At 35.3% G+C, this 13737-nt stretch overlaps 1 protein-coding gene across 3 annotated transcripts in view; it reads left to right on the top strand.

The window, feature by feature from the left end:
• Window positions 1–1013: 1013 nt before the first annotated feature.
• LOC105346589 (intermembrane lipid transfer protein VPS13D) overlaps window positions 1014–13737 on the top strand; it is a 62724-nt gene continuing 50000 nt past the window's right edge. For 2 of the 3 annotated variants that reach the window (XM_066070707.1, XM_066070705.1), the window contains exons 1-7: window positions 1014–1150; window positions 5013–5075; window positions 11785–11888; window positions 12193–12270; window positions 12503–12615; window positions 12849–12926; window positions 13235–13321. In XM_066070707.1, coding sequence (XP_065926779.1) covers window positions 11792–11888; window positions 12193–12270; window positions 12503–12615; window positions 12849–12926; window positions 13235–13321 — 453 coding nt within the window. In that variant the 5' untranslated portion in view covers window positions 1014–1150; window positions 5013–5075; window positions 11785–11791. The remainder of the gene's footprint in view (window positions 1151–5012; window positions 5076–11784; window positions 11889–12192; window positions 12271–12502; window positions 12616–12848; window positions 12927–13234; window positions 13322–13737) is intronic. The other variant, XM_066070706.1, reaches the window with a different exon arrangement.

Below are 13737 nucleotides of genomic sequence, written 5' to 3'. Positions count from 1 at the left end.
ATCACCAATATAAGTTCGATGTTGTTTTTGCTGATGAATATAGAAACGCACTCCAATTGTTTAATTTTCAAAAAATGAATTATCGAAATAGATAATAGAAAATTTAATGCTTCTATGCATGTAAGTCTCAATAATGGTGGACGAATCCATTATGTTCAAAATATATACATTTCAAGCAAAATCCCATAGGGTCCAATGTTAAAAATTAATCAACTTTGAGATGACCCTCTATAAACAAACGATGTGGTAAATGTCTGGTTTTTTCATCTTAAAATAATGATTATTTCAGAAGAAATTTATGTCAAAAATTTCATTAAAAAATCTAGGGCAGAACAAATTAAACCCAGCCTCGTTAAACAGATTTTAACGGTGAAGTTTGGAAGAAAATCGTCGGGTTCAGTGGTGTACATAACGTATAGAAAGCCCATTTTATCACGCTCCCGATGGGTTCAAATGATACCATTAATCAGCCATATTTGAGCAATATATAAGTTAGCTAGTGTATTTAACACTCTTCCATGTTTGTAATAATACAGACTTCATGGTTTAACTTTTCACTTACATCTCCCCATTAAACTTAAAAAAAAAATTAATTTACAATTAATTTACAGTCATCCCTTAGACAAAGATAAAATTCTTTGTTTCTCATATGTTTGCAAGGCTGAAGCTTTTAATGGGTTTACTGCATGTCTTAAATCTACAAACTTTGAACAGCTGTTGAAGAAATTTTAAGTTTATTTTTTCTGTAACGTTATATTATATAATCACGAGTAGAAATAAAAAGTTGAACTTCGCAGGAGACCGGCTTCGTTTTTACCCTACAAATTCTCTAGAATCCAGGAGCTTTCTGGGCCTTTGCAGCCAGGATCCCCACCTGGACTTTGCACTGGACCCTCTGGGGCCTCACGAAAGGCGGCCCAGGCCCCCTGTCTACAACATGTACAACTGGTGCCCCTCCGACTTCGAATCCTGTACTTATTCCCAATCGGTTTTAAATAGAATCGGGCTCGAATTTCTTTACGAGTCGGGATCGTTGTTCTATTCTGTGCGAAATGTGAAAATGACGAAAGGCAGAAAGGGTCAAATAACAACAGTACTTGTGTTTAAGTATCTGTTGGAATAAAGCTTGATACTGCGCATATCGTTAAAAGTAAGTGTAAAGTGATTGTTTATGACATGTTAATTTCACTTTCATTTCAGTAATGTGACGCGTTTGACCTATTAAATTCTCGGAAGTAGAGATAAAGCTAAGACGGAGATGTAGATTTCTAGTTTATCCCCTTATTACAATTATCTGTTATTATCAAAGACTGTGGTTGATAAGATGCCGGTGTATATCAGCGATATCACTGTGGTAATTGCTGCATTGTGTTTTGTTGAAAGATACTTTGTTAGTCCCTTATTCGTAGTGCTCACTCGTGCAATGCAAGTAGGCCTCGTGCATTTTCTGAGTTTTTAAAAAGGGACTCTTGGAAAAAGGGGGGAAATCATAAAAGTCATTGGGGAAAAAACAATCAATGTATGTATCAATTTAAACTATACATTAAATTGGACATGTGTGTGCTAATGCCATCTTTCATATAGTTCATCGTGTTCAGTAATCATGATAATATTGACTTTTTAGTGTGCTTCTCTTTAGCTTCCCAAAATCATGAAAAATATTGTTATTTAATTTTTATGGCAAATAAATATAATATGGTAAAAGTGTACTGGCGTAAGACTATTTCTCACCAGGGTATGGTTTCGTCATTTTTTCACCACCTAAAAAATATATACAAAATATACATTATGTATTAAATATTTACATTCAGTGTATACATTTCCTCTTATGTTTGCATTGGAAAATCTGTGATGTTCAATTTCCTATAACACACTAAGTCTTTTCAGGGAGCATGAGCACAGTTATAAACATCGTTTGTTTTTAGATATATATATTATTGTAAGTAGGGGTGCAACGAAACACTTGCCTCACGATACGATATGTATCATGATACAGACAATATGATACGATATGTATCGTGATGATTTTGATGTGCTTTTAAAAATAATAAATAAACAAATTACGCATATTTTGATATTGTTTAATCTCCAGCTTTTAGTTACATATTTTTTTTCCACATATTTTTTCTTAATCAGCTGTATAAATATCAGAATGTCAACATGATCTGCATAAGGTAAAATATAATGTTGGCATCAATATCGTTATTTCAACACTGACAACAATCAAATTATTTATGCTCTTATTTATATAGATGTAATGAATTTTCTGAAGACAAAATATTTAATGACTAGGGTGACCTTTAATTTAATTTTTTGCACATCTAGGAAAGTGGCATTAATTTCTTGTGACAACAGACAAATGTATGGATAAATGCTGTTTTATACGAGGTGCAATACACATGTCGTTTGTTTGTACGCAGCATTGTTAAGGCGTCCCGATGCTAAAATACGGCTGGAAAACGATATTATTTGAATCATGGCAAAAATAATTTTACCGGGAGTATTTCTTTAAATCTATGTTACATTTATTGACATCGATGTTAAACATTATATTTGATGCATTTTTGTGACGTCACATGTAATTCATAATCACGTGACAGGCGAATCCTAATATTGCAAATGATCTAGTTAAAACGCATCGGCGCAGGTGATTAATGACATTAAATCATACATATTTTTAAGAAAAATCCTTTGTTAAGTCATAAACTTTGAAGTTCTTGCTTGGGAAAGAAATAGATATTTCGTTTATAGAAGATATTGTTGAAACATTCCACAAAATCATCAAAATAATGCACATTTTTACTAATCAAAAGCGATTTACACAGAATTGGGGTAAATCCGTAGGTTTCCGCAGCACGATTCACATTGGTACTTATATTCTCTACCAATTTTACGTAAAATATTCTAAAATTGTGTTGATCTTTCACCTGCGCCAAGCTGGTTTTACATGCATTAAAATTTCTTCATTCAGTTGTTTACACGTAGCAGGGAGAGTTTCCAAACCACTAGTTTATAAATAGTCTTTTACTTAAAACGAAGCTTTAAAACTGCCGATTATTTGATACTGGTTTTTTATATGAATGAATTCTGTACGTCTAGAATTAACTGCAGCATCTATATAAAGGAAACATGCGGTATTATACTGGTTTGATATAATTCACTTTTAACGTTAAGATACATTCCCTGAGAACTATCGACAGGAATGCAGATCATGACGTCAAAGTTAATTATGACGTCATATCGTATGAAGTACAGACAAGTGACTTTCTACATGTCGCATCGGGAAGCCTTAACATGCCCGCGTAGGAAAATCGTCTGAAAAAGGTACTAAACTACTTGCATGTAGAAACCCTCAATTTGGGAACTTTGTTATTAACCAATTTCGTTTATCCCACAAAACGAAAAATGTTACCATATCGAAGAGTTATGAGATGCACTGTAGCAGGGGGCAAAATTAAATAGTGCGAAGCACGTTTTTCAAAACCAGAAGCCATTTAAAAAAAAAAATATTTTCAATCCGTATCGGAGGGATAAATATATTCCAGATCGAAATACTGAACCGCGGTATAGCTTACTGTATCATGACATTGAACCATAGCATATTTTTACCGTGATATACTGTCTGACAGTTTATCATTGCACCCTTAATTGTAAGATTAAATTTTGAAACATTCAAACTTGTTCTGATCAGTATTTTCATTTAATTTAGTGATTGAACTTCAAGAAAAATATTTTAAAATAAAAAATTGTTTCAAGATTTAGTTTAGTAAAACTTTACATTAAATCAGTTATATTTATCTCTGAAATGACACACTATATTGTATTGCGCATGGTCACAATAACCGCATAACACAACGTTGCATCATAGTTTAATCTTTGAAACAAATACATTCGGGTCAAAAAAAGGGGCGGTCTCAAAAGCTTCATAATATTAAACAAACTGTATGAGATAAATGGAACATCTATAATTGTGTGATTTTATATAAATTTGCTTGATCCAACTCATTGAAATGGTTATAGACTAGAGTGTTTTCCCATTGTAAATCCGTTTTATAGAATATTGTTTTCGTTTTTGTCAATACCTTCAGATAACATGTCCTTGTAGAAGACATATTTTTTTTCATTGATTTCAGTCTTTCTAAAATGAAAAGTTTTTTTTTTCTAATTCACCTTAAAGTGATGGAAAGCAGAACCTGCATGGGTCCATATACGCGGTAAAGGATCTAGTTGCAAAGTTTAATTATTTTTATGATAGGGTGTATGGAGTTTGTTGTTATTAATATTTGATGTGTTACATGATATAACCATGATAACTATTGAACATATGAAATAAAAGTTAACATCTAATGTATAATATTAAATTATTTATCAAACTGAGCCCAAGTATTTTTTTACAAGAGTGTAATAACGTTTTGACATGGGACTGAGTTACCGATTAAAAAATTTACTAGAAAAAAAAAATTATTAATAACGAGATTTAAGGTATGAAAATGAAAACTCTGTTGCAAGTACGTGCCTTTCAAATGAAGATATTCTCTCTGCCGGTATGTGTATTTACTGGGCTAGATTTGTTGCCGTGTTTTACAGGACCATTTTCTTTTTCGTTGATTCAAGCTAGGACTGAAATTATGGGTCATTTACACCAAAAAATTGATGAATTGCCTGTACATGATTTAATCACTATACTAGAATTATATTTCAAAAAATATTTTATACAAGAATATGTTTGAATAAGCTGAATTTTTATTTATTATTGAAATTTTTATTTTTATATTAGCTTTGAATGTCAAGAGAAAATATTTCGATTAACTGGCTGATATTGACTGATAAAACTGATTATGTGCTTTGTCTCTTATCCTAATATCCCTTGATGGAAGTTTCACTGGTGATATTTAACATTGATTGCAAGCAACATCTGTTTCTCCTTTGTGTGTGTGGTTTTTTTTTTATGTTGGAATGATGGTACTATAGATCAGATACATGTACTTCATTCTCATCCTTTTTATTTTTAGTGATCAATTTGAGAGAAGCAGTAAAGTTTCCCAACTAGCCGGTGGGACATTTTACAGATAAAGGTAGGATTCTTACCTACTGAATGTTAAATTAACCAAAAGCTGATAACAAGCAGTTTTGAGCAATAAGTAAATTTATGCCATTCTTAAACATTTTACTGTCCTCTGCAAATAAGAACTGGTGATTGGTGAAATAATCAAAAGACATAATGATGGATAGAAACTATATGCAATATACACACAGTGTTCCCAATGTGAGACAGCAGTATCCAAACTCTAAGAGGGTTGGTGTTCTGAACGCCTCAGTGGTGAATCCATCCTATCATAGCTCTAGGCAGAGTGTTCCTAATCCCAACCAAGGACAGCATCACATGACCTATTCTAACCAATCGCTGCAAGCCTATCATCAACATCAAGGCAGTTTGGGATTCCATCAGCAAAACTCATTGAATGCAGGTCCTGGACCAAACACAGTATCATCCCAACCAGCCTATGGATATGGTACCAGATTTGAGAACCCCAGACCTGGAATTCCTGCATACACTAGACCATCCCATGCTGTGCCAGAGCCAAGTCAACAAGATTTTAACACAATGAACCGAGGACCAAACCAGCAGGCACCAAGGTTTCCAAGAGTTGGTGGTGCAGGTGTGATGGCTAATCTACAAGGCCAAGGTGGTGCCATTCTGGGGATTAATCCACAGAACCATGGGCAAAGAAGTCAGATGTTCCAGCAAACACAGTGGGGGCAAGGAAGAGGAAATATTTCGTCAGGTAGAACTGGGTTATTGGGACAGAAGCCAGACAACATTTATCAGAGTCATCAGCAGGGATATCTAGGAGACCAACCAAGATCTCAGTCTATGCAGCCTTCAACTGTTCAAAGTTCTCACCAGCCTGTGTTCAGCTGTGCAAGTCAAAGGTCACAAACTGGCCAATCAGGGACCAGTCAAGCGATGTATGTTGGCAAAAGGCATGAACATGTACAGGCCTCTCAGCAGAAGAATACATTGTCAAGCAATATCCAAAACACAAGAAAACCTAATATTGGCAACAGTTCACAACAGTCTAATGGGTCACAAAGTATGAATAATTCAAAGACATTGAATAAGAATTATAAAAAGTGCTCTTTGTCAGATTGCCATGAGAAAGTTGGCAGTAACAAGGAACACATGATGAAATGTCACCTCCCAAAAATTTTTAACACGAGTTTCTCTGTGGATAATCCTGCCTTGCATGAACTGCGCATGCGAGCCTTGAAAGAATTAACAATGTCTATTCTGGGGAACACTTCAAATCTTGATGACCTGTGTAGATTTTTAAGGAACCAGAATGTCCTTCCTCAGGGCATGCCCATCTCAGACAAAATGGACGAGTCGTTCAGGGCGTTTTGCCGTCACTATGGATACAGTGAACCAGAGGTTTTTGTTCTTCATACTGTCAACAGTCCAGCATTACTGCTTCACTGGAAAGCCCTGTCTTGTCTGCTGCAGTACATCACTCCTGTTCAGCGAGGGGAATTCCGAAATCTTTTCCATGCAGAGGGGCTGGAATTTGAATGGGAATTATTAAAGAACACAAAGCAACAGCAACAAGGCCAACAAAATATGCAGCAACAAGGGCAACAAAATATGCAGCAACAAGGGCAACAAAATATGCAGCAACAAAGGGGGCAAAATATGCAGCAGACTATGGCACCCTTTCCATCTCAGTCATTTAGTATCTCTCAAACTGAAGAGAGCAGAGAGTCAAGGTTTAAAACTTTTGAAAATCAGGCTAAAGGTTTTCACAGTAGCAGAGGCTCAAATTCATATCATGATATCAATCCAGATATGGGATCTGATCAAATCAGAGTTTTTGATTACGAGCAAACTCGTCGAACAGGTGGAGGAGTAGAGCAAGAGCCTTTGTTTCAAACAGTTGGTTCAAAGAAAGATCTAGACGAGGATGTCTCATCTTGTAGTCACAGTGAAACTGAAGAAGAGGAACAGCAAAACAGTGTTGCCTCAAATTTACGCAACAGAGGTTTGTCCAGTTCTCAAGTGCGAAAAAGGAGACGAATAGCTCAGAAAAAGAGAAAAAGAAGAGAAAGGAAAGGGCAGAGAAAGATAAAGAAGAATTATGAAGCCCGTAGAATCGATCGTCAGATTAAGAGACTTAATGCTCTCACCACTTGTCCTGTGCCGAATTGTTTTCAGACAACGGATTTAAAAGACCATGCCTACAAATTTCACCTCCCAAAAATATTCGATGTGGATCTTCCAATTTCTGATCCTAATCTCCACAGCATGCGATGGAAAAGTCTGCGAAATTTAACCACCTTTGTACTTAGTCCTGATGCGCATATTGAGGATCTGTTGGAGTTTTTCAGAAGCAAAAACATCATGCCTCAGGAGGCTAAAATCACACCATCCATGGAGGTCAGCATGAGGGCTCTATGTCAGCACCAAGGGCTGCAGATACCTCACCAGTTTTCCATTTGGCCACCAAATAGTCCAGCTATTCTTCTCCACTGGAGAGCCCTACTGGGCCTCTTGAAATATGTGTCAGTCCGTTTTCAGAAGCTGTTCAAATCCTCATTTGCTAAAGCCACTATTAATGGTCTAAGTCTAGAAGACGTGAAAAATCCCCATCAGAAAGGATTGAATTTGGTGGGAAAAAAAGCCGAAAATGTCCAGCAGACCAGCAGGAGCTTAGAAGAGGATTTTAACTATGGTAATCAAGGGTATGAAGAGGAAACAAGGAATTTTAACACTGCTTTCAATGATGATAGGGATTTCCCTGAATATAGAGACCAGGAATACAGCCTGTCTCATCAGGAATTGGAGGGGTATCGTAGAAAAACACCTCCTCCAGACTTTGATAGGCAGGTGTTGCCCATACCTTTTAAAGAACCACGGCTTCCACAGAGAATATCTTTAATGGACAGCCATTTCTACTTCGGACGTTTGTGTATGATGTTCAATGTCTCGGAAATCAATCCCTCTGAACTGCTGTCAAATTTAGCCGTTCATGCTCGACCAAACGTACCAGTTGACATCATAGGTGGCACTGTAGTATATAGCAACCCGAAGTCCTTTGCCTTGGGAGGTTTTCCCAACTATCCTGGGTGGAGGAATTGTTTTGGAGTCGATGCTTCGGCTGCCCCTGGCCTTCTGCAGGAAGAGTTTGAGGCAGTGAGTGTTCTGACCAATAGCGCAGACGCTGCATTCGGCGACATTGGTTTGGATAGATCAGGAGACAAGGAGCTATGGATGGAACAAGAAATGAAATTTAGACAGCTTCTGACCCTCAGCACACCGGCCCAACCAATGATTTTGAAGGTCACTGGTCCCCATGGAGACCCTTACAGTTTCGATGTGGGGTCAAGAGTACGCGACCTTGTCAGACGGCATTGTAGTCCAGAGCAACACATCCATCTTTGCAATTTCAAAGGTGGGGAGGTCATGGTTAGAGAATGGCTGGAAGATTTTCCAAACTGCTATTTCGGATTTACCAGAAGAGTTTTGGACTTTGACGAGCAACAAATGAAAGGACTTCGCGCGGTTCCAGATGACCGTCTGCTGCTGGAGTCAGATGTGGTGCTGGTTGGAGAGGAACAAGGTATCCTGGAGAACAGTCCTTTGTTTCTGGGAGAAGTGGCGTCTGCCGTGGCGACCATTCGTAATGACTCTCTGGACAGCATTGCTCACATCACTGTGTCCAACACTTGTCGTCTGTATAATCTGTAAGGAAAATTAGACATTTCTTTGATTAAGTCTGACTTAACACATTTGTGTAATACTTGCCATCGGAACAATGACTATCTTTAAAGACATAAACAGTTTCATACATTTAGTGCTACGAATATCAAGATGTTCAGTAACTAAATGGTAGACAGTTAATGTTAATTAATTTTGACATTTAAAATTTAAGAAAGCGGAGTTTGTTGAAATTTCTCATTTTGCACAGTATTAGTTACATGTAGATTGAGAAAAATTCACTCATTTTTTGCATAATTGTTTTCAAATAGGTTGTATGACATAGAAACAAATTGAAAAGTAAGATTTCTTTCTTCTCCTGTTTTAATATAATGGTAAATCTGTGAGTGGATCCAATTAAAAGCTTAATATATTATTTATATTTGTGTCTCTAATAATGAAATTGAGAAACCAAGCATTTTTTCTTCAATTCTGATCATGGAAGAACATTTATGAATGAAATCTCACTGTTTAATTTAATAGAGGAAAAATAAAATTTGCCTTTTTATTTGTATATTACATATACATGCTCCCAAAAATACCTGTAACATTTTTGCTTCCCACATGTAGGGTGGAAAATGAAATGTTGATCAGTTTTGTGGAATAATTATAGATGGTTGTACATGTATTATCATTGCAGAGTTTGCACAGCAATATAGTCTTTATACCTGTAACTATATGTACTGCGTGTTGCAATTTGAGTTTGTTAAAAGTTCACCTTGACTATGTAAGTGAAAGTTGGCCTTGATACCAATGAGACTTACCACCCATTTTAGATGAACATTAGTTATAACTTTCCCAAATTCAATTCCAAAACCAGTAAACATTTGAGGGAGGGGGGTTGTGAGTAGACAATCAATAAATGATGTAAATTTAATTGCTTAATCAGTTTCATATAGATTTCATACTGTATGTTGCAACTCTGTATCCCTGCTAGAGTGTTAAAATCTTGGAATACATTTACTGTCACAGCATAGTACATATTTAATTGTCATTCAATACATGTTGTATGAAAAGACAGACACATTATTACAGGTATGATTTATTTTATTTTTTTTTTTGGGGGGGGGGGAGGGGGGGGGGGGGGGCTGGTAAAATTTATAAGTTAAACATTCCAACATTTGTTGTGTTGCCTCTCATTCGTAACATTTTATTCAATATTAACTATGGATGCATGAATATACTGAGTCTCGGTCATCTGCTGTCCAGATGTCCAATTGCAAAGATAAGCTTTAATAAATGGTCAAGATGAGCTAGCTATAGGTAATATGATATAATCATTGACTGGATTTGACTCAGTCATTACACAGCTGCCAGGCTATGATGAATCTTTTTGCCGATGAACCATTGCTCATAAGACATCCATATACTTTCTTGATTGATGACTTCTCTGTTGAGTTTATGTTTACCTGTCCATCTTTCTTTGTTTTATTTTTCTTTCCAAATGTTTTATGCAATGTGTACATTCATACACAATTACTGCTGTTTATAAAAGAATTTGTCTCTTATGATTCAAAATTGTTTTCTGTCTGAATAAAACAGGAAATTTTGAGTTATTAGACTAAGTATATTTGTAATACATCCACCAGAAAATTGAAATTTACGATATGTAATATTCATTTGGTAATCTTGCTAAGATTGACCAATAGAGCTCAAAGATATCCTTGATCATGAGATGCCACTGGCTGCATGCAGATGAGTTGCATTACTAATCAGCCACTGATACAAAATCTTGCAGGGCTCATTTTGATAAACATGGATTTGGAATCCTACTTCCTTACTGCAGACATTGAAAATTATTTATTAGACCATTGTATTGAATATGGTCTTACATACAGTACTTGTACCTTATTTGAACTCGACCACGAAAATGAATGGTGAACAATTGCAACCTGCACACTATTTTTAACCAAATTTTTTTTTGCAAACTGGGTTCAACCCTTCTTAGGCCTTGAACTTTTGATTATCATTAAGCTGTTAAAAGCATGCCAATTGACTGCAGCATTAAAAAATGATGCAAAGCTTTCATATGATACAGTGAATGCATGAATGATGATGATTTTCATGAATTTGAAACTGATAAAATACAATGTTGATGGAGAATTGGCAATTTTACGCACATGGTTCATGACTATGACTTTGTCAGAGGAAGAGGATGATCAAATTGCATTGTTGCATGATTTCACTGGAAGTAAAGTATCAAGGCAAAATAAGGTCAGAATTTTTTATAATTATGCTTTTTACATACAACATTATTTGCTTTTTGTGTGTGTTAATAGTCCTGTGCTATTTTACAGAGTATCATTTTCCATACAAGAATTCATACCTTTGTGTATGTTATTGTTGAAATTGATAGTTGTTGACAAAATTTTGCTAAAACAGACATGGCTTTCAAAATGGCTGCTGAATTTTGACAGAATGAAATGTTCAGGTGCAGCAAAGCTTGCCTCAGAGGTTCAAGAATTGCTGTCAAATTATTATTTAGGATGTGACTCTTTTACTTAAAAACATCTCAAGTGACCTTTCCTGTTGTTTATAAACAGATGTGGTTCCTTATGGTTATCTGTGGCTTTTTGTGGGTGAGCAGTGCAACCTTGATTCAGCAACACTTGTTGCTTCAGTGGCAGCTGACTGCTGCACCTTTGAACCAATTGTTTCTTTTCTGTTTGAACACAAATCCATTTTTGGGTGAAACTCAAATTTGCAGAAAGAAATTTTTTCAAATCATTATTTTGGTTTAGCATCAGAATGTCAGAAGTGGTAAATTATTGCCTTTATGAGGTTATGTGATATAACATGTGTCAACTTCATGCTCATATTATTATGCAAATTTTGTAACCTTTATCATGTTCATGACAAAAACCAGTCATTTAGTTTGAGCTAAATATTTTACTATTAAATTATAGTTTGCTTCCATATATGTAATGCATGTATGACTGTATTTTGAAAAAGATAATTTGAAAAAATCTCATTTTTAATTAAAAAAAAGACTGTGCTGTCCTTTTGAAATGCCTTCTGTTTTATTTATTCAGGTGAGACATGTTGGAGGGACTAGCAGCGTACCTCCTGAACACCTATGTGGGCCAGTATGTGGAAAATCTCAACACAAAACAGCTCTCAATCGCTCTCCTACAGGGTATGTAACCTTGATGCTGATTGGATAAAAGTCAACCTTGCTGCTGATTGGATAAAAGTCAAACTTGTTTCTGATTGGATTAAAGTCAAACTTGATAATTAATGATTGGATAAAAGTTCTTTTCTTTCAGGCATTATTATAATGATTTATAATATCATCTTACACAAAGTGTAATTTTTCATTGGCTTTAAAATCAAAAGTTTCATTTTCAAAAGGCTATATATAATGTATAGTTCAAAAAGGTAGCTTGTTATTTTAAATGTAAATGACTTAAAATATATCTTAATTTTTGATTGTTCCATAGGATATGTGGAGTTAGAGAACTTGCCCCTGAAGCGGGATGCCTTGAGCAGCCTGGACCTTCCGCTGCATGTCAAATCAGGTAGAATTCCCTGTCATAGACTGCAAGTCAGGATAAGAATACTGTAAATTCCTTATTTTACGCGAGAACTTATTCCGCAATTCAACTGTTTAGCATCAAATTATGAGAATACATGCATAAATTCGCAAATGCAAAATTTGTATCATACAGTATATTTAGTTTACCAGTGTTTTCATCTGTCTGAAATCACATGCATTGGTGAGTCTGAGCAATAGTTTTACCCTTTTGATAGGTTTCATTGGAAAAATTAAGCTGAAGATTCCCCTGAATCGACTGAGCAGTGAACCATGGGTAATTTCCATGAAGAGGCTGTACTTGGTGGCAGGGCCAGTCAAACACTCCCAGGTAACCATGACAACTACTAGTAGTTGTTTATGTATGGTAGAATTCTTGCTTTGGTGTCAAAAATATATTAAGTTATAAGGTGGAAATATTTTCATTGAATTATTGTTACAGTAATATACCTCCATCTACCTAATAATAAATACTAAGAAATGCCTTACATCTCCATCTAACTAATAGATAAAAAAAAAATAATGCCATGTAATTTTTCACATCTCTTCTCTCTTAATCCACAGTTTAATGAGGAAAAAGAGAAAGAATATGAAGAAGCCAAGAAAAAGAAGATGCTCGATGCCCTGGAGGAGAAATGGAAGGTAAGAAATAGAAAATCTGTGGGCCAATACTGTAAATTCCTTATATTATGCGAGTACTTAATTCCGCATTAATTCTGGTTTGTATCAAATCGCGAAAATATAAATTCGCAAACGTTGAACTTTTCTCCTTATTTCTTATAGTTTTCAACTCTCAGAAAATAATGGCAAGATTTTAAAATCCGCGAAGGATGCTTCTCACGATTTTTTACGCCGATATGAATTCCTCGCGTTTAAGTAAGAATTTACAATATAAAGTGATTTTAACAGTGATGGATTGATTCATGAAATGTTGATTTTGGTTTTTGCAGATTTCCAAAGAAGAGAAGGAGACATATGGATCTTCCTGGTTTTCCTATGGTACCTCCATTGCCACGAACATTTTGGAAAATTTACAGGTAACACTGAATCATGCCTAAATTACATATATTGATTCACTTAGCAGTATAAGGAAATTGGTATATATGTATTTGATTCTGAAAACAATATATATATATATATGCTGCTCTAGCTAATCATGTATTGTGATGGTGTCAGTGTAGTTGAGCTTTGAGGAAGTATACATTAGATACATTAAGATTTTATGCTGTCGTATGGAATGCCATAGCTGCCTTAAGGTCAATTTCATATTATATGAACTGGTATTTCATTTATATGCAATAGTAATATCATTATATGCAGTGGTAACATCATTACATGCAGTGATAACATCATTTTATGTAGTGCTAACATCATTATATACTATTATTTCATCATTATATTCAAGGGTAAAATCTTTATATGAAGTGGTAATATTATTACGTTATGTCGTAAG

Source organism: Magallana gigas, chromosome 9 (assembly GCF_963853765.1).
Source record: "Magallana gigas chromosome 9, xbMagGiga1.1, whole genome shotgun sequence".
In the NCBI taxonomy this organism is placed as follows: domain Eukaryota; kingdom Metazoa; phylum Mollusca; class Bivalvia; order Ostreida; family Ostreidae; genus Magallana; species Magallana gigas.
Note: the sequence above shows the minus strand (reverse complement) of the source record. Positions and strands in the feature narration are given on the sequence as shown.